General features: G+C 51.4%; 9 protein-coding genes across 9 annotated transcripts; 4 read left to right on the top strand and 5 right to left on the bottom strand.

Moving 5' to 3' along the window:
* Nucleotides 1–1176: 1176 nt before the first annotated feature.
* On the bottom strand, nucleotides 1177–3006 carry J4E84_000210 (uncharacterized protein; the record flags this gene model as incomplete). The annotated part of the gene is made up of 1 exon (XM_049382853.1): nucleotides 1177–3006. The coding sequence occupies one exon, from the start codon at nucleotides 3004–3006 to the stop codon at nucleotides 1177–1179; it is 1830 nt and encodes a 609-aa protein (XP_049248371.1).
* Nucleotides 3007–4277: 1271 nt separating this feature from the next.
* J4E84_000209 (uncharacterized protein) lies at nucleotides 4278–5607 on the top strand (the record flags this gene model as incomplete). Its single annotated transcript, XM_049382852.1, has 2 exons — nucleotides 4278–4478; nucleotides 4633–5607. The coding sequence occupies 2 exons, from the start codon at nucleotides 4278–4280 to the stop codon at nucleotides 5605–5607; spliced, it is 1176 nt and encodes a 391-aa protein (XP_049248370.1).
* A 963-nt stretch (nucleotides 5608–6570) lies between these two features.
* On the top strand, nucleotides 6571–8092 carry J4E84_000208 (uncharacterized protein; the record flags this gene model as incomplete). Its single annotated transcript, XM_049382851.1, has 2 exons — nucleotides 6571–6789; nucleotides 6842–8092. The coding sequence occupies 2 exons, from the start codon at nucleotides 6571–6573 to the stop codon at nucleotides 8090–8092; spliced, it is 1470 nt and encodes a 489-aa protein (XP_049248369.1).
* Nucleotides 8093–10552: 2460 nt separating this feature from the next.
* On the top strand, nucleotides 10553–11989 carry J4E84_000207 (uncharacterized protein; the record flags this gene model as incomplete). Its single annotated transcript, XM_049382850.1, has 1 exon — nucleotides 10553–11989. The coding sequence occupies one exon, from the start codon at nucleotides 10553–10555 to the stop codon at nucleotides 11987–11989; it is 1437 nt and encodes a 478-aa protein (XP_049248368.1).
* A 682-nt stretch (nucleotides 11990–12671) lies between these two features.
* J4E84_000206 (uncharacterized protein) lies at nucleotides 12672–13495 on the top strand (the record flags this gene model as incomplete). The annotated part of the gene is made up of 3 exons (XM_049382849.1): nucleotides 12672–12770; nucleotides 12962–13144; nucleotides 13199–13495. The coding sequence occupies 3 exons, from the start codon at nucleotides 12672–12674 to the stop codon at nucleotides 13493–13495; spliced, it is 579 nt and encodes a 192-aa protein (XP_049248367.1).
* Nucleotides 13496–13565: 70 nt separating this feature from the next.
* Nucleotides 13566–14372, bottom strand: J4E84_000205 (uncharacterized protein; the record flags this gene model as incomplete). The annotated part of the gene is made up of 1 exon (XM_049382848.1): nucleotides 13566–14372. One exon carries the CDS (start codon nucleotides 14370–14372, stop codon nucleotides 13566–13568), a length of 807 nt encoding a protein of 268 aa, XP_049248366.1.
* A 940-nt stretch (nucleotides 14373–15312) lies between these two features.
* On the bottom strand, nucleotides 15313–16478 carry J4E84_000204 (uncharacterized protein; the record flags this gene model as incomplete). Its single annotated transcript, XM_049382847.1, has 2 exons — nucleotides 15313–16390; nucleotides 16471–16478. The coding sequence occupies 2 exons, from the start codon at nucleotides 16476–16478 to the stop codon at nucleotides 15313–15315; spliced, it is 1086 nt and encodes a 361-aa protein (XP_049248365.1).
* Nucleotides 16479–16731: 253 nt separating this feature from the next.
* On the bottom strand, nucleotides 16732–17514 carry J4E84_000203 (uncharacterized protein; the record flags this gene model as incomplete). The annotated part of the gene is made up of 1 exon (XM_049382846.1): nucleotides 16732–17514. One exon carries the CDS (start codon nucleotides 17512–17514, stop codon nucleotides 16732–16734), a length of 783 nt encoding a protein of 260 aa, XP_049248364.1.
* Nucleotides 17515–17976: 462 nt separating this feature from the next.
* On the bottom strand, nucleotides 17977–18354 carry J4E84_000202 (uncharacterized protein; the record flags this gene model as incomplete). Its single annotated transcript, XM_049382845.1, has 2 exons — nucleotides 17977–18125; nucleotides 18177–18354. 2 exons carry the CDS (start codon nucleotides 18352–18354, stop codon nucleotides 17977–17979), a joined length of 327 nt encoding a protein of 108 aa, XP_049248363.1.
* Nucleotides 18355–19651: the final 1297 nt, after the last annotated feature.

Here is a 19651-nt window from a genome sequence, read left to right as displayed (position 1 = left end):
GCCAAGCGCGGTGGGTATCTTGAGCGGAGATGATGTGTGGAGTGCATGAGTGGATCTCGAGGTCGGTAAGTACATGAAAACAATGTTACTATGCACTACATGAACGCATAATGGTCGTGTTATTACTGACAGGTCAAGGCACCCCTGGAAGTGTATCGAGGTTCGCGAACTCTTCACAATTCACACATTCGGTGTTTAGGAGATCATCACTTCGCGAACTCTCATTCTGCCTTGATCGCCTGTACTCAGTTAGGCGATCGACACGATGGTCTCTGACTAACAACATCAACTACAGGATGAATTGTTGGTGCAACACCATCCGAAGCGACCACCAGTGTCTAGCACTAACGGCTTCGCGTACAGCAGCGGGGACTAAGGCTGCGCTTGTAGGTCGCGCAACTTGCCCATTTCTCTAGATCCAAGACCGCCGAATGCTTCATATTAGCTGGCAAGCCGGTGGCATCTAGAAGTCGTACGAATTTACCCAGCCATATCCTTGATGGCGCGTAGATCAGGGTCGGTCCATCCGATGGCTATCACGGCATCATCGCGGAAGAAGGAAACATGAAGGACGTGGGCAGGGATTGCATCCGGTTTACAGTGCTACACCACGGTGGAAAGGAGTATCTGCATCCTGGTGTGTGGCAACGTCAACTTCAGCCGCTGCTGTATACCGGTGTAGATTCTTGTCCCTGTGTGACTAGTCTGGCTGCTGCTATCAACGATATCGGCTTCCTAAGATTTTGTGCTGTTTCAGCCAGGTGTTGTGGATATCAGATCTTGCCGAGTACGATTCCCGGAGTCATCTCATGGCCCACCAAAGCTCCTGCTTACCACCGACCCCTGACAAGCCTTTTTGTCGTTTGCCACACTGCGGCTGCGCAGGCTATACGACTTGGGAGATCAGCTGTCCGGTTCGTGCGAATGATGCGTGCAAAATTTCTCAGTGCAAAATTAGAACGCCTGGAGATCTAGCCGAAGAGTTTTCGTACGTTCACACCGCGCTGATTATTCATCTCGCAGAGATGGTTAGAAGGAGGACTGTGCGGAATTGATGTATGTTATACTACCAGAGCGTTACATGCACGATACAAAGTCAACATGGACGTTAAGGTGACTCTAAGCAGAACGAAAGATGACATGAAAGACGATCCGCATCTTCTCACTCGCTCAGACTCACTTCTCGAGATACGAACCACCTAGTCTGCCCAGAGCCCTGCCTAAAGCACCCATGATGCCTCCAGAAGCCATCTGTTGCCGTCCTACTTCCTCACGGTCCAATCGATCCCAAGCCGCACACACGTCGCCCATCTCGACCTCGTCTTTCTCATCGAAGCTCAACTGAGCGGTGAAAGACGCAACAGTCGTAGTGCCAAGCATGATCGTGTGCGGAAGAATACCACTGCTCAGCACACTATGTGCTGTGTATAGCGACGGTAGAGCATGAACCCCGCGCTTCTTCCGCTCGATATTGACAAGCTTCAGGAACGCGGTGATCACGGCGTCTCGAGTAACCTTTCCGCTTTCCTCAGCCTCCAGGGCTTCACGAAAGGAGCAGGAAGACTCCGTGCCCAGACGCATATGACTTGGCTCACGGGCCGACGCAGAAGCTTCAGGGACTTCTGAGCTATAAAACACTGCTTTCACAGACTCTTCACTTGGGCCCGCACTCTGTAGTGGGTCATGAAACTCTTCTTTGCTGTCTGAGCATGTGGCAGATTGGAGGCGTCCCTGCTGCGTGGCACTCACTTCACACTTCTCAGTGCTGACAGATGCAGCCTTCTCCGAACCGTCCGCGTAGCTCCAGACTTCTGCGCGATCCATCCAATCCTTGTTCGTAGGTTGTAGAGACCAGCCGGGTACTTCGAGGCTCTCTATACTCGCACTTTCCTCCACATCATGCAGCCTGTTGCGGATGCCGAGGTTTAACGGAGCGTCTTCAATGCGACTGTCAATACTCTTGGAGGTCTCATCATGTGCGCCACCGAAGTGCTCGAGGTAACCCTTGCTTGGAGAAGCGACTGAGTCAAAGTCTGACCCGCCGTCATCCTTGACGGTTTCGACGTCATGTAGAAGCTGGTCGTATGCGATGCATTGGATCACACCATCCGCGCTCGCTAAGAACATCCGATGAGGAAGTATACTGTCAAGTGAAAAGTTGGTGCTGGTCTCATCGAGACCCTGATCCACTTCGTAGTCCGCAACAAGACTAATTGTCTTAAGCGTGCAGTACCGTACAAGAGCCCGCTCTTGGTTTGCACAGTCAGAAGAAACTTCCGGCTTCTTCTCGACATTAGTGCCAGCACATTCAATAAACGCAGGTCCTGAAGTGGTGGCAGTCGTGGCATCCCGGAGCCGCGTGAATATCGAGGACTCTGTCACATCCGAGTTTCGTGACAAGGCTTCCTCGAAAGCTCTCGTCGATGCTGCGGCGGTCGTAAAAGTAGGACTTCGTAGGTCTTCCACAAAGGCTTTGCTGAAAGCCAACGAAGTTGGACCTTCGTCCTCAATGTCCTCGACATCCTGGGAGAGGGAAGATGCGTACTCGTGCTTGGAAACGTCGGTGACATTGGAGCTTTTACCAAAAGTAACAACGCTAGTGGGAGCTGCGAAGGTGAAGGTATCGTTGAAGCTGCCCAGGGACTCTAAAGGCAGTGCGGACAACGTAGGCAAAAGGCCTGAGGACTGAGACCCAGTGACATCAGTGCTCGATGGTGGTAGCTGCTGTGATGCAGTTGGTAGAGATGAAGCAGCGACTATATTTTCATACGACATAAGGCTGTAGTGCTCAGGGTGGGAAACAGCAACATTGCGTGTCGATGTTGCGCTTTCCTGAGTAGGTGTAAATGCAATTGCGGGCAGGTCGAGCCGCTCAGGCTCGATAGTATTGACTAGTGCATACTCTACGTTGCTCAAAGGAGCCTCCTTAGTAGCTGATGCACTTTGTTTCTTGACAGCTCTCTTCGCTGCCTTCTTTTGTCCCTTGGTCAGAGGTAGGAGAGGCATGCTGGCGGCGGTAGGGTGTAGATATGTGGAGAGCCCTCTTATTTTCTTGAAGTGTCTTGCAGTGGGAGCGGGACGGTCTGTTCCAGACAGACGAGTATTACGTGATAGGTAGGTGCCGCAGGTGTAGTTGAACCGAGAAGCGTATAATCACCGCTTCTGAAGTACGTAGATTCTATTTTCGCCTCTTACGGACGAGGCAGGGAGTGAAGGTAAGTATAGCAACTCGGAGGTGGCCATATCTGCGAATACTTGGCAAAGGCACGACTGTACGCATGTGAGAGTGGTGAAAGCTCCATACACATGATGTGAATCAAACCTTGGAAGCCATCACTCGGGTGATGACACGCCATTGCAAACCATGTGGAGGACGTGTATATATCGTTCTGTTCATTAAGGATGTAGCATATATCCGTAGTGGAGATCTCGTAGTGAACACAGAAGAATAGGTGTGTCGCATTTCTATAGGCCAATGGGTGCCTTCTACATCTGTCCGGTCTAGTGTAGCAAGTGTTTGGCTGATATGAAGTGATTGTGCTAACGATCTCGCAGTTGGACGTTGGCAAAATTTTCGAATATCTATCCGTGGTCTCGATTGTTCCGGAAGATGACCATAGCATCGCTTCCGAACTAGATGTGGATATGCTAAAGACACTACCTAAGCACGAAGTATTGATTAGCATATCGAAAGGAAACCTGAAAGTCTGCAAGACGTTATGCTTGGAGATGAAAGCTTCCAATAGTATATGCGCGAGATACGTTAACAAAACCTAGAGGTGGTGATTACCCCTCACCGTAACAGTCATATACCTAAGCAGGTAACGTTGGCACGAGACGAGCCAATCGCGGATAGACTAATGACATACAACCTTGGAGATTGTTCTCAACGATCATCGCCACAAAGGATTTCGCGAACGCGTTGTGACGATGAAAGTGCCGTGGCATTTGACCCTGAGGGCTCAAGACATTATGCGCTAACAGTAAGGCCCGATGACAGGTAGCAACACCATACCATAACCTGACCCGGACCGAAAGAATTCAATATCAATATAACGCCATGGAGTAAAAGATTGTCGGATTCTCAGCCATTGTGATCGATACGGTTTCAAGAATGAAGATGGCTGGGGAAGATTTACTTCTTCGGCGCGTTCTAGTGAGCACTAGTAGTCACTAGCGCGACGCGTCCGTATGAACGCCTACAGGGATCCAAAAGTTCTTCATATAAAGACATGACGATACCTTTATTATTTCTGCAAACTTCCAGCTCATACAGAATGTCGAAACCAATTGTTATCGAGGTGAAGAAAGAGGTGGAAGGGGACATCTACTCATATGACGGCACATCCTACAGAATCAATGGAGAACGTCGTCTCGGCATTGATAATATTCTCGTCACGCTTTTCAACATGAACAGCAAAGAGATGCGCAGACACGCACTATTCTGGGATGTGATTTCCCCTGCGGACTTGGGCAAGGTAGAACTTTGGGTTCAAATCAACATGCTGAAGAAAGGACTGGCAAAGCTGAAAGCCAGCGGCGTGGCAGAAGAGCTGGCAAGTTCCATATTTCCTTACTTTCCTCCAGACCCAGTTCTTTTAGTCGTGTTTCTCTGACTAACGATCATTGCAGCTGCCAGTATATCCGAGACAGATATTTGAGGACCTTGCGACGGAATGGCATAAACAACATGGTTGGCACATCATCACTCCTCCATCTACACCACCCGCAGCAAACGACCTTAAAAGGGAGCTCGATGAACCCATCCCAGACGACCATGAGATTCTGTCCAGTAAGAAGATCAAATCGGAAGAGTTCACAAGCGACGGTGTCGACGCAGCCATACCCTCACATGCAGGGGAGCATGTGAACAGTTATTGGAGGAAGCAAACCGAAAATCCATGGACTCCAGAACGCAGCGAGGATGAGAAAAACCTCATGAACCAGCACGAGGCCTGCCGTGCCAAGCAGACTTTCGTTGCAGCTATGGGTACTTACTGGATTGAGTGCCCACTCATTGAGAATGAACACCCAGAACTAGTAGGCAGTCTGCGCATGGTCGTTCAAGCCCTTGATGAAGATACACAGGAACGTGGCTTGCTCGAGGCCCACCTCAACCTTGGGCTATTGAAAGGCACCATGGTTATGGGGCCTGGCCTTGACATAGTCCAAGATTGGTGTTACAGACACCTGAGCCAGCGTTCAAGAGATGGTGGCAATGGGAAATGCAGGATTGACAAGGACACAGAAAGACTTCGAGACGTTCTAGAAGAGCTCAAAAGAGTAAATAGAATACCTATGGACGCGATCATTAAATCACCGCCTCTCGACTTACGAAAGCCACTCGACCTCGACTGCGAAGCTCGACTATACGAGAACAGACCATCCATTGGTGGACCCATTCGGATCTCTGGCAATACCGCGCATCTCGAATTCCGGGTAGATAGTTTGTATTTCGAAGGCAAGATCAATCTTCCTATGATCAGCGACACGCCTGTAAAGATTTCTGGTCACAGAATCAAAAGCGATGATTCTTGCACCGTTGAGAAGTGGTTGGATTACGATACTTCGAAGGTCGAATATGGGGCGGTGTGGAATGAGTTTTGACCGACAGAAGATTTCGTTTGTTGACCGATGTTAATGGGGTAGATTTTATCGCTAATTATCAGAGTAGGCGTAAGAGCAGCAGTGCGCTGGGCGTGCCGCGCGATCTTTAGCCATGTAAATATTCTTTTCCAGCCCTACTGTTGACCGCTTTCGACTGTTGCTTTGTCAGGTATCAATGTACACCGCAACGCGTGTCATCGCGATCTGTGGCTGTGGTGTGAAAGACCCTGCAAACCTTACAGAGAGGGCACTGTTAGCGTGTCAATGCGCGGATGCATCCTTCTGTATGCCTGGGTCAGCCCGCCGGGTCCGCAATGAATGCTGACACTTTGCATGTAACAGTGCCGTCGCTGCTAGTGTGCCCAGGTGTTGAGAAGAAGAAGCTGCATGCATGACGCGAGTCGGAACTTCAAGCTGCTCACTCGTATCTTCGGCGTCCACTTCAAATGCGCGCGGCAATAGGTACTGCGAGCATCGTGATGCACTACCTAGGTATGCCACCTAGTTAGATCCGGACATGGAGTTGACAGTTTGCTGAACCTTCGCGCTACCTAGGTAGGCTCGGGACGGCTTGCGGAGATTCTGTGGAAAGGTGCCTGACTGCTGAGAGCGACTTGTCGCTTTCAGATGGTCGGCGCTTGCCATTGGTCGGCAAGCAGCGGGTCCCAGATGCCGCAGTGTCAGCTCAGGCCAATGCGCGTCTCGGTAAGCATCCCCACCTGCACCCTGCATCCGCTCGCAGGGGTATCGCCATGCACCCATATACATCGACATGCTGCCACCATGGACAGCATCGACACACATGCCCTATTCTTATCTTGCCAGCACTTACTGCGAGCCTAAATTTACGAACTCGATTCCAATCACCAATTACTTACGACAATGGCCGAACTCTCGTCTGCCGCAACAACCTTGGCTGGAGTGACGTATACATATAATGGATCGCTTCACCCGCGCACACGAATGCAGATAAACCACTTCTGCCTTGAGCTTGAGGAGGAGGTCAAGCAAAAGCTCATCAACGCGCGACTCGGAGTAGAGGACGTCTCGGAAGAATGGCTCCAGGCGCAGTTGCTGTTACGCGCTTTCGGGCGTCCCGGTGAAGAAGTCCGCCGAACGAAGCTTGACATGATTTCGAATCTCGAGATTATCAACGCGATACTGGAGGACAAATACTACATCGTTAGTTTAACAATACCCATGTTTATTACCCATCATACTAACCCATGTCCAGCGCCCATTGGAGCATCTCCTTGAACTCTTCCACAATTTAGAGGAGGTTTGGGCCAAAGCATATCCTGAGCATCCAGCTTCAGAGAATTATTTCAAGAACGAAACGCGACACAACGCCTCCCAGTGCTGGTGCTTTGCTGCGCAGCAAAAGAACCTACTCGTCGAAAAAACGTTGCCTGCCACGGTGACAAAGCCAAAGCCGAACGCGAGTCAGGCCGCACGACCTGCACCAGAAACGCAAGCCGCGAACGACGCCAATGTTTTCCAAGCACCCGCTGTGCACAAGCGGTCACTACCGGGCGCTGAAGAATTTGGCGAGCCTTCCGGCGGTTTGCACAAAAGACAAAAGCTCCCGTCGCCTACTCCTGAGTCTGATATCGATAACACGGAACACCCATTATCCTCGATCGAGCAAACTCCAGGCGCACCCCCGACGCCTCCAGAGCACGTGGACCATCTGCCCCTTCCAGTTGCGGTTCCTGTAAAAAGAGAAGTATCGTCAACACAAGAGCTTGCGGTTTCTGTACCTCAGTCCGAGAGCCCTCTATGGCGAGCGATTCTTGATGAACACAGCAGAACCAGGCTGCATAGGTACATGACTCAGATGGCAGGTACCTACATGGTACAGTGTCCGTTGCTTGAGACGAGACATCCAGATCTCGTCGGGCAACTCAGCATCGTGATCAAGTACATTGGTGCTCCCTCAACTACGCATGGCATACTCGAAGCTTATTTCAACTTTGGCAAATTCATTGGTCCGGCAGTACTTGGGCTCGATGATCACCACCTTACAGAGTACCTTTGGGCCACAGCAAAAGAAAGACGGGGCCAACGTGCTCCTGCTGTTTACGTGAACGCTGAAGTTGCGAGACTTTGCGAGGCCGCACTGGATATCGCTAGGGAAAGAACACCGGCACAGAAGAGAACCAACTTGAAGACTAGACATCTTAGAGACATTCCCGCTCTTGAGATTGACACTTCCGAGTTACCCGAGTTGGTTTTCGACGCACGACTTGATAATCCGACCGGCGAATACTACGAATCAGGCACATATCGCATCACGCAGGGAGAAATCAACTTCAGTGAGAGCGGTTTGTGTTTTAGCGGAGCAATCAAGTTGCCAGAAAGTGCTGGAGGAGAGATGGATTTCAATGGTTTCAAGGTCTTCAACAAATACCGAGGTGACCTCCCGCAGAAATGGGACGATGTTCCTACCAGCAAAGTATATCCGGTGGAGTATGCTCCCTCATAGGTCCTCGGCGACTGTACACACGCTGGTATTAAACTACTCAGATGAAGCTGGTGTTCATCTTTTGCTTGGAGTAGCTAAATGCCGCTGAACCCGAACAATCACGAACGAGAGTTGCGCACGCCCCGGTTTACCCGACCTGACCCGGAAGTATGTGCCACGCCCTGTATCTGCCGTTTCATTCTGTGTATTGGGCGCCGGACTTTGGGGTGGGCTCGCTTTCGGCCCGCTGCACTGACCCCGCTTTCCCGCGCGTCGCCCGACTTGATACCTTTGACACCGGTGACCCACCCGTAGCGTCTATAGAAGCGAAGCACCGGATCTCACCGTATGCTTACATCTTTACTTGTTCCTTCTCCCATCCGCTAGTTTATTGAGTAAATCCTGAGGTCGGAAGAGCAACGTCAGCACTTGATATGGTTTTACAAGCAGGTAACATTCGTCAAGCGCAGAATGTCAACATCTGCCGCATTCACGCCGGACTTGAGATCTGCATACAATTTTGACAGGCACCAAGGCATGCACGGCTATTCAGAGTTCGGGAAACTCCCGATGATGGCTCTCGATCCATACTCGGTGACTTGAGCACCGGCAGGCCGCTGCGCACGTCTGCCGTTATACCTGTCGCGGAGATCTGATGGAGAGCCGGAAAAAGATAACACCAAGACATGTAAGCCCACGACCATTCTGCCTCGTCAACTGTTCTCATTTTTATACACTCACTTGCTCCACCTTTGTTCTCCGCTTCCGCAAATCGATCTGAGACTACTGCCATCACGTGACGGCGATTTTCACTGCGGATCCGCTTGTAGTAACACAACTCCAACTTCGATTCTTTGTATTGAACTACCCTTCGCCCTATCACACCTTTGGTCTTTGTTTCACACATTCTGTTCTCTCACCATCGCACCATAATTATGCCTGCTGCAACCCAATCTCTCGAGACCATGGTTCTCCAAGCCCATCGCGCGAAAGGCGTACGATATCCGACAGCCTCTCAGAAAGAATGCTTCAAGACCTGGTATTCGTATGCGCTTCGTCAAGGTGAAGTCACGAAGACTTCCCCGAAAGTTATCGAGGAGCACGGAAAACATCTCAAGGAGATCAAAGAAGCGGCGCCGGGTGGGCGAACGTATCTTTGAGCTGGTATGTTTCTTAGCCTGCACAAAAGCTTGCAACTGGCTTACTGACACGCTTAGACAGGATTTCGGGAAGTGTTTCAGATTTGCCTTCGCACGAACTGGCGTCATCAGTCACCTTGAGAGTGTTTGGTTTTGTTATAATAGCAGTGTGCTGATAATAGTTCGATCTTAATCCTTTCTTTTTGCGTTACACCGACTCCTTTCGAGACAATTATGTCTCCCCTAGCGATTCGCAACTAGTTTGACGCTTTAATCCACAATCTGTCTCTATAACTTCGTCGTGTGGGCCTGTATCTCATTTATCACCGTAATTTGCGAAGTCGCCGATCGTTACTAAATCTAGGCCCACTGTGGACACTAGCGCGCGACTGCGTCTTTTGACGCCGTACGCGATCTCATACACGCTTTCACCCTCATGCTACCATCTCTTTGTCTTCCTGCGCTGCACATGAATTGTTGACTTTTTCCGATAACCAAACCAAACAGCGAATCTCTGCATCAAGGTCAGGCGTCTAGCAAGTTGCGCACTTCCCTTCACTCGCCTTGTCCTAGCCGCTGCTTGCAGCTTGCCCAGGTGGCACGCTCATAGCAATCACCAAGCTGCGCTACAAACGGCATCCCATAACACGACTTCAGTGGCATATCCAGGCGCTGTAGTCATTGTGAACACTGGATCATATATATGCGCTTCGCCGCATACCTACCGTTTCACTGCTCTGACAATTGATTTTATGCTCCAACGGCGAGGCATGCATTCCAAACACGCCTCTATCTCCAACTTAATCTCTGGACATGATGGCTGCCATGATACCATCCCTTCCTAACCTTGGAAGACTGCAACCCCACTACGAAGGTTGTAAGCAGTACTCCCATGCGCATCGGCGCTCCTAGAAGATCTATCAAGATGTCACGACGCTTACACCTCGGTTGCATGGCCGGCTCACCTTCACCTTCACTATATCTCATCTGAACGATGAAATGGCGCGCTATTGTGCCATCACAAGGTGCGAAATCTCTGATCGGCGACCGCAACTACCAATAGAAGCTTCAGGATAACGCATGTGAAACGTGTGTGTATACTGCGAGAGAGAAGCGCGCGACCTGTCAACCATGGGGGTGAAATCTCGTCCCAGCCACTTTCAAAAACCTCCGCTACTCAATTCTACATAATTAAACCCACCGGAAGCCGCAGCTTTCTCCTTCTCAACTGCAACTCCCACATCCGCTGCCTGATCAGGACCAGTCTCAACTACAGCGCATATACACCAGCGCCCGCGATACAGTTTCCACACCCGGAGGAAAAAACAACATCTACGAAAAGATGAGCGCTACTCACCTTGCCTCCGTATATATCCCAGGACAGCTTCGACGCCTCGACGACCTGCCGCCCGAGCTGATTGTTATGATCGCGAGGAATACGAATGACGCCTCCGACATCTCATCGCTACGTCGCGTGAACAGGTTCCTGAGCGCGGCCATCCCCGCATGGGTTATCTCCGAGACGACTTTCTACATAATGCCTATGTCTAGTAGCATCTCGAGGATGGCACAAGCAGTGCAGATCCAGAGCACCAACCCTAGTTGCAACCTAGGACGTGTTCCGGCGGTAATCTTCGAGAACGTATGGCCGACACCGCCTGCTGAGTTTGGGCTCCATGGAGAACTCACCCAGCACGATGACTGGGAGGCCGACAGTGACGATGAGCTGCCGCCAAATTCGAACACCTATCTCCACTTCATAGATGGGTGCCATGAAGAGCGCGACTCTGCCCAGTTACGCGACTCCCTGGCGCACTCACTCGGAAGCTTTCATGGCGTCAAAGAATTGATCCACGTTCCCGGTTTCGACAGTTCTCGACCAGCACAGGAGCGACCCTCCCGTGAGGAGCTCCTTCAGACAGTGCTGCTCTATAAGGACCACGATCCGGAAGATTTTGAAGACGAGATGTGGACTCGCCGCCGCTTGATGTTCGAGCCATATCAAGGAATCCTCGATCAAGCGTGCCCTAAAATGTTCGATCGCGCTGTTGATGCCGTTCTCCGCAACCCGATGCGGAAGAACAAACTGAAAGTCTATATCGAAACGCATTCAATCTGCGCACTGGGAGATGTCGATCCAAGCGCGTCACCAATACCCGCCAGTCAGCTCGGAGATGTACTTGCGATAAAGTACATTGGTCGTTGGATGTCAACACTGGATGCCATGGTCTTCGACTTGGAGATTCTGCACAATCAGAAGATCAACACAGCATCGCACTACGCGGGTATAACGCATCTCTCGATCAGCGGAGATGGACTGGGCAACGAGGGTTCAGTACACATGGGGCTCTTGGGCGGCCCATCGCACTCTCCAGACTGGTCACGCTTGGAAACACTACACCTCGACGATACTCAGCAGAACGACCAGTCCGCTGATTTTCTTCGCCAGCAGAAATGTAATCTCGAACTCCACAACGTCTACTGGCTCGGAGATTCGATCCAACGTTTTTCCAAAGGCTCGTCACTTCGAGATGTGAAGGCTTCCGGTATTTTCGCCATCGAGGAGACCAAAGAGCATGCCAGGGGCGTCTGGATTGTGGCAAACGATCACAGGGAAGCCTACGAGATTGCGGTAAAGAATGCTGGGTGTTGCAAGCCAATGGCATTAGGCCCTGCCGTCCCCTTCGTCTCACCAAGCGATGTTCAGCGGTACATGGTGAAGGGAGGTGTCTTGCCGTTCAGCAAGGCGAATGTATGGGCAGAAGACTGGAAGTTGTAGAGTTTCATACGTCTGTCGCAACTTCGTCGTTCTTGTCGCATCGCCGCACACGGCCACACAAGCGCTAGGTGTCGCAATTATCGATCACCGTTTGAGCAGATGGTTCTTGTTCGACAATGGGTCTTCAGGCACTCGCGAGTGAAGTTGGTTTGCCAAAGTTGGCTTTATCCATGTCCGATGGCTCGGTGCGTCGGATGAGGTGTGGGCAGAGGATCGATTTGGGTTTGAATTGCAATATAAGTCAGTGGAGATGTAATCGTGAGCACATTTTGAGGTGAACCTTCACGGGCCAAAAACCCCGGATATGTCGAGAAAACAAAGCGTGAAGCACCAGACTTTGAAGATGCCCAGGTATGGCGCCCCACGGGCGGCTGGACGTCATTGGGCCGAGGTCCTGGCAGCGCGTCATGCAGGTACCCACAGAGGCGGGGTACGCCTACTCACCCCAAAAGGGTGTCGTATCCCGAAATCCCGAATAGCATACACATCTTCTGGAACCAAGTAGATCATTAATCATTGCTTACCATACAGGCTACGACCTTACAACGTAGGATCTGCTTTGCTCGTTGTTACTTAAACCTCCTTTTTTTCCCGCACCGAATTTGCCATCACAGCAATACTTCCATAACAAACTTCATCTACACCACCCGGAACAACAACATACTACTATCCTACGCAAAATATGGCGCCTCCATCTTTCCGTGACCTTCTTGGTATGCCCGCCTCTACGGCTTCGACTAGCGACTCTGCTCTTCTCATCATTGACGCCCAAAATGAGTATGTAAGTAACAACCCGTGTCTATCTAGCGGTCTACATGCTTCATCCCCTGAATCCTGAAAGACAACTACTGCCCGTTTATCGGCAAGGATGGTTTCGTTTTGAATGCAGCGATTTATTGCCGAACGTTTAATCTCCTCATTGCTCACACTCGCTCTCTCCTTGCCAGCCGCATCGCTAACTCTACCGACTAGTCATCCGGCGCTCTCACCGTAACAAACGCCGCAGCAAGCGGAAAGGTCATTGCCGACCTTCTCGACAAGTACCGCAAAGCAAACGGCAAGATCATCCACATCCTGCACCAGACACCCGAAGGCGCACCCGTCTTCACGCCTGGCACTGACCTGGCGGAAGAGTTCAAGGAGGTCAAAGCACAGGTATGTTGGGCCAATACAACGTCCTAGGGGGACTCGTCGCTAATTTATGACCAGGACGGAGAAGAGAAGATCTGGAAAAACTACCCCGGATCCTTTGAACAGACGTCTCTGCATGAGACATTAGAGAAGATGGGTGTTAAGAAGCTTGTCCTGACTGGTTACATGGCACACGTCTGCGTGTCTACAACTGCACGTGAGGCTTTCCAGAAGGGATACGAAGTCGTTCTGGTAGAGGATGCCATCGGCGACCGTGATATACCTGGTGTCAAGGGTGACGAGGTCACCAGGGTGGCACTGGCAGAGCTGGCGGATGTGTTTGGCACAGTTGTCAAGAGCGCTGACATTAAGTAGAGGAGCAAGAGCCATAAATTGAGACAATTGATCCTATACAACGACTGTAATAGAGATGCAATGGCTCATCTCAAGCGCCGACACCCCTCAGTACAGTGACGGTATGCACGTACCTCACCTTCCCACCCTCAACCCTTATCTCGTGACTGTCCGGCCAAGCTCCCAAGCTATCGAACTGGCAACTGACCTGCACACTGCCGATACTCTCATCGATAACGTATCGTCTCATGCCATTCGCCTTCTGACTCCCTCCGTGTGGAAGGCTCACTCCGCAAGGGTTGGTATACATGCTTCCCTCCACCCTCTCACATTGAGTGCCCCATGGTATAGTGTCGGCAGCAGTAGCATTCGTCCACATGTCGAGGTAAGCGTCACCGACAGACTTGAGGAGAGCACGTGAGGGTCGCGAGGCGGTGGGAAGGGTAGACCACGATTCGGCGCGGATGTAGGAAAGGGTTTTCTTCGCGTCGAAGAACAGGTCGCCGGTTGTAGCCGCTACGGTGTCGATGGAGCTGATGGACGACGTGTCGTTGTTCAGATGGCGGATCTGAGTGCTAACTACGTAGGGTTTGTTCCCAGAAGCGCTGATCCACATTGTGTAGCTGGCGCATGCTTCGGTGTCAGTGGATGAGCGGCTGAGGTCGATGACGAAGGGCGTTGAGAGGAGACCAGTCGCAATGTTGGAAGCCTTGTTGTTTTGCAGATATGTGAAGTTCGTGGGCGCGAGGCTGAGACTGCTAGGAGAGCCCGCAACCTGAGCCGCTAGATAGGAGTCTGCGGCTGCAAGAAGACCTTCGCGCGTACATTCAGCCGACGATTGAGTAGCTGAGAGTACTCCGACTGTAGCCGTCAGCCATAGATGAGGCGAGAAGTGCATTCTGTCAGATGTGATAAAGGCTACTCGTAAGATATCGAGACCTTGACATGACTAGATAGGAGAGTTATATATCATTCCAGACATCATCGCATTCGCGAAGACTGCCGAAAATCTCGAGGGAGTAATGCCGTTGTGGCGGATAATTGTTGTTTGTCTAGGATGTCAATCTAAACCAATGCCTCTTAGTGGTACGCTCAAAGCGAGTTAATGTGCTTGTATTGTCTTTTGCACCTGCCGTTATGATCTGTCCGGCAGCCTGGCAGTTGCCGTCTTCGAGTATCCGAGCTGGACAGCGTATTGATAGTCTTGTATTAATTCTCTGAAGCAGATACGATGCAAGGCATCTTGCCTTGCTCGTAAATGAGTTCTGCTTGATCGCTCCCACGTTTCACAAGACGTGCGGCTGTGTTCAGTCTTTGTTCAGCCTTCGTTCCAAGGTTATTGAAAGTAGCCCACCTTGGATATTTTTGGGAGAAGCTCCATGGTGTCTGATATGGCGAACGTGAGCGGTAGTGTCGCGATCTTGCCCGGTTCATCATAGTCTCACTTCTGCACAGGATGCTTCAACAAGACAAGCATGGGCAGGCGCGGCGGGCTTGAAGTCATGCTCGAAATATTCTGTACAAGCCAATGGCGATGATATTGGATGAATCATAGTCGCTTGGGTTCTGAGTTTTACCGACAAGTCCGTACAATTGATGGTGCAATGGGTGGAGAGGCGCGCAGCCCCGCGCGACATGGACGCGTCGCAATCCGCCAAGCCTCCAGGAACACGCTAACGGCGACCAGTGAGCATCATCATTCGCAAGTCATGCTGATATCCTTCTACAATTCAGGTATGCGTTCAATGTCCTTTTCATTCTAAATCGATACAAGGATGCTAACTTCATAAAGCACATAGAATTAAGATGGCTCGAATGGCCCCACCTACGCAATGCCATCAGCGCGCGTTACCCCTTCCACCGCCCCAGCCAGCGAGAGCCCATATGCCCTTGACCAGCGCATCCTCTCCGTCGTGACCTCGCAGACTCATCCGGTTCTTTTTCAGCTGATGCCTCTGTAACTCGTCGTATACTCCCACCAAAACCTCCTTGAGCTCGTCGCCCGGCTTGCCCTTCCAAGCCGCCCCTCCTCCACCAATCTTTGTACAACAACGCTCAACCACAAGGTTCATGATTTCATGGCGCTTGGTGGGATATGGCCGCGGTGCAGGAAAGTGTGCGATACTCTGACTGATGAACATGGTATAGAGGTGCAGAAAAGGGAAGTAAGGCGACTCGATCTGTTGAGAAGCTTCGATGATGTAGCGCCACGATATGTCTACTTCGCCGATGGGTAGACAGGCATTTGCGCGCCAGACTAGCCTGTTTGCGCGTGGGTTCGTGGTCATCCATTTCGGTAGCACAGCACCTGCGCTGGCCATCAAACGTGCAAGACGAACCAGCGGGATCGCGAGACCAGTCGCAATATCGGGGCGGCCCAAAGAGTCCCAAGATGCGGCCACAAGATTATAGCAATCCAGAAGAGAGTCTGGCCGTCGATCGTCGGGCGCATTGGTACGATGTGCAGTGTTGATAAGGGCCGGGATGATGGCTTGGTCGAGAATGGATGTTGTGGTGAAGGCGCCGGTGGGCTCTCGCTGCCAGAGTATCTCCAGGCCCGACCATATCTTCATCATGAATTCATGGAGGCGTTCCGGCGGCTGATCGCATATTGCTTTCCAGATTGAGGCAACATCGAAGGTTGCGCGTGGGTTTGGTTTGGGGACCACGACGTAACGGCAAGTTGGACAAGCATTCGAGTTTCCCCTACCCTCCTTCAGCCACTTCTTGATGCACTCATGACCGAAGATATGCTTGCAAGGCAGCGCCGCAGGCTGATGGGTCGCGCTGAAGTGCTCGGTGCAGATGTTGCAAGTGTCTGCGGGATGCAGTTGCGTGTTGAGGAAGTTGTCCATGCCTGCTTGAACGAGGGCTGCAAGTTGGTAGAGACTGAGTCGAGCAGCTGGCAACTCAGAGCTTGCAGTCGATAGACATGTTCGTGGATATGCATCAGGTGGGTGAATCTGTTTGCAGTGAACGAGCGATTGTGAAGGAACAAAGGCATGTAAGTTTGCGACTTCACGCCTCTGTCGTGTGAATTTGAGATTGAATACAAGTAGCTAACTCAGAGGAAGACACTGGAAACAGCTTCCGACTTCAGAAGAGAGCTTTGTCGTGAAGGGAATTCTGGTCGCATGCACTGCGAACCTGGTCGGCCATTCTACACTCGGTGGCAGGATTGAACGTGAAGAGCCATGTGGGCTTCTTCCATAAACGCCGCAATGTCTCTGGGGCCTCTGAGGAGAATGTGGCGTCAGTCACGGCTTCCATCGCCATGCAGGGTGCTTCCACTCAAGGTTCGCGATCTCGTCATCTGACAATGATGCGAGCTCTGTATGAGCTTCTAGCTGCCTCCTGTCCCTCTTCCTGTTGTCGCGGGTCATCCAGAGCTTAGTGAAAATCGCCACGACGGTCCATGTCACTGCGCAACCCAAGTTGATCCCATTTCCAATGGCATAACGGGGAGAGTCGCCAGGTAGATAAGTCCAACTGGCGATCAGGGCGCCAACGTATCCAAAAAAGACGTTGGTTCCAATGGCAATGCTACGTGCAGAGTCAGAAAGCACGTTTGCGCTGACTTGTGCGTTCGTCATGGCAGCCAACGAGAAGCATGTTGATGCGCAAAGGAAGATAGCCGCATATCGAACACTTGCGTTCATCGTCGCAAGGAACATCGCATACCCAGCAATTACAAAAGGGCCCGTGAATGCAATGAGCGTCTGTCGAGAGTTCATTTGCCAGCTTACGGTCGTGATCAGAACAGTGCAGACCACACCCAGAACGTACGGCGGCACTGTCAAGAGCTGCTGTTGGACGACGGTGCGAGCTGGGTAAATGGTACGAACGATCGTCGGCAAGAAGAACGAAATGGCTATGACAGTTATGCTGTCAAGCAGGAAGATGAACGATGTCGCAAGCGTGATTGGGTTGGAGAAGCCGCGTCGAAGCTTCAAGGTATCGATCTTGTCGAGCAGTTCGGTCTGGTTGAGACGCTCGGATTTTATCCTGCCAACTATCATCCGTATCTCATCTTCGGTCATCCAGCGTGCAGTGTCCGGGCGGTCAGTCAGTGTGAAAAAGGCCACGACAGAAAGGCACATGGTAACGATGCCTTCGATCGCAAAGATCCTTTCAACTGTTATTCAGGGACTTGCAACACACAGGCTATTTGCTTACATTTGCCAACCATCGAAGAAACCGACGGAGCTCAAGTTCAGGATAGCCGAAGCGATCATGCCACCGAAAGCTCCCGCGAGAGGGGCCATGGACAACCACAGCCCAAGACGAAAGGTCAATTCCGACCTTTTGTACCATCGTGAGAGGTAGTAAACGCATCCAGGCATTACGCCGGCCTCGAAGATCCCAAGCAGGAATCGAACAGCACACGCCTGAGCGCGGGTTCGTACGAAGGCTGTCGCGATAGACATGGCACCGAAGCCAAACGAGGTCATCGGCAGAAACCATCCAGGGCCTACTGCTATATCAGAATTGAACAAAGCGCTCTAGTCATCGTGCGCACCGATCAATTTGCAGCAGAGCGTTGCTGGCATCTCGAAGATTATGTATGACACGTAAAACGCCGATAATACGACGTTGTAGTCATATCCCTCAAGCTTGAGATCCTCCTCCATGCCAGCTATACGGGCGTTGCCTGTTGTGATCAGTCCGTGGGCATAAACAAGCCATGCGCAAACGGCCTTACCGATGTTCGTTCGATCGATGAAACACAAGAGATACAGTGCAATGACGGTAGGCAGGACGCACAGGTCGACTTTCATCAGTAGCTTCCTTTCTCGACTGCTTGTCACATTGTTCGAATTCGGCTCATCGTGACCTGCGTCGACCTCAAAGGTCATCTCACCGGCGTGCTCCCGGTCCATGATTGCAGATTTGAGAGTAAGTTTCAACGCGAAAAGCGATTGAGAAACGGCGCTGACATGCTTACAAAGGTGGGGTACTAGCTTTCGGATGAATCGATCCTGGCTTGCATGGTATCCATGTCTGACAGCGGGTGGCAGCAACTCCAGCTGCAGTCTGCGGTCGTACGAACCAGATGCTAGCCGCAATCGGACTAGTGTTTGAACAACGAGACATCTACGACTGCGCAGCAAACGTCCATGTCTTTGTCACCAACATTTGCCCACACTACAGCACTAAATTTGATCCAGAATGTCAAGCCTACAACAATTCACTCCCACAAGCAACAAAAGAAGCTTCGCCACAGGCCCCAGCTCGAGTCGCGCAACTATCGCAATTCAGCCTGGTCGATGGATGTTCACTCGACAGCGATCCAAATCGTAAAACCCCAAACGCTTTCACACACTGTTTGTGAAAACTCAAAGAAGCCTCCGCGCACCCGTCTAACTGAGCGGGTGTCAGTTCATTTCCTTGACAATTTACTCTAGCCATTAAACCAACTACCCGGCGTCCGAGCTCAACCTCGACCTTAGTTGGACCGACCGAAATCTCACTCCGCTTACGTCATTTCTGGAGTTCTCGGCTGGGCCGCGACCCCGTTCTCAAAATGCCACGCAGGGTGAAAAAATCTCATGTCTTCGCGACAAAGTCTCAGCCGAAGCGGTCAAACACTATTCTGAAGCAGAAGCGACACTTGCCATCCAATACACCGCCTACCCTCGAACCCTCCTTCGATACAGAAGAATCAAAAGAATCGTCTGAAAGCGGAAGATCGTCGACAGCATGCTCTGAAGTCTCAAGTCGTGATGGCCTGTTTCCTGAATCGTCTACGATGGCCACGACCCCTTCGATGAGTTTAGAACTACCGAAAGTCTCTGCAGTATCGAGCTCTCAATGTATTGTTTCCAAAAGCGCTCTTTGCAGTACCGCCTGCCCTTCATCCTCTGCTTGCGCGAGCGATATACCCGCAGTTCCGGAACATGAGTCACGTCCACATGAGCCCGAAGCTGCTACCTCAGAGATCGAAAACGTTACGGAACACGCCGCAGAGGATTCAGACAAGCGAAAGCTCTCGAAACCCCCAATAGACCGCCTAGGCGACAACAAGCATACCAAATTGGAGCCGATGAACCCGTCTTCCATGCGCCGCACGAGAAGCACTTTCAAGTCGCTAGGCCCGAGCATAATATTCAACTCGCTCTTCGGTGGTAGAGATGATCTTGTATCGACTCCCATTCCATCCTCCCGTCAGCCCCCTGC

The sequence above is a fragment of the Alternaria hordeiaustralica genome, assembly GCF_023758085.1.
Source record: "Alternaria hordeiaustralica strain BMP 2776 chromosome Unknown scaffold_1, whole genome shotgun sequence".
Taxonomy (NCBI): Eukaryota; Fungi; Ascomycota; class Dothideomycetes; order Pleosporales; family Pleosporaceae; genus Alternaria; species Alternaria hordeiaustralica.
The sequence above is the reverse complement of the archived record's forward strand: the minus strand, read 5'-3'. Positions and strand labels throughout refer to the sequence as shown.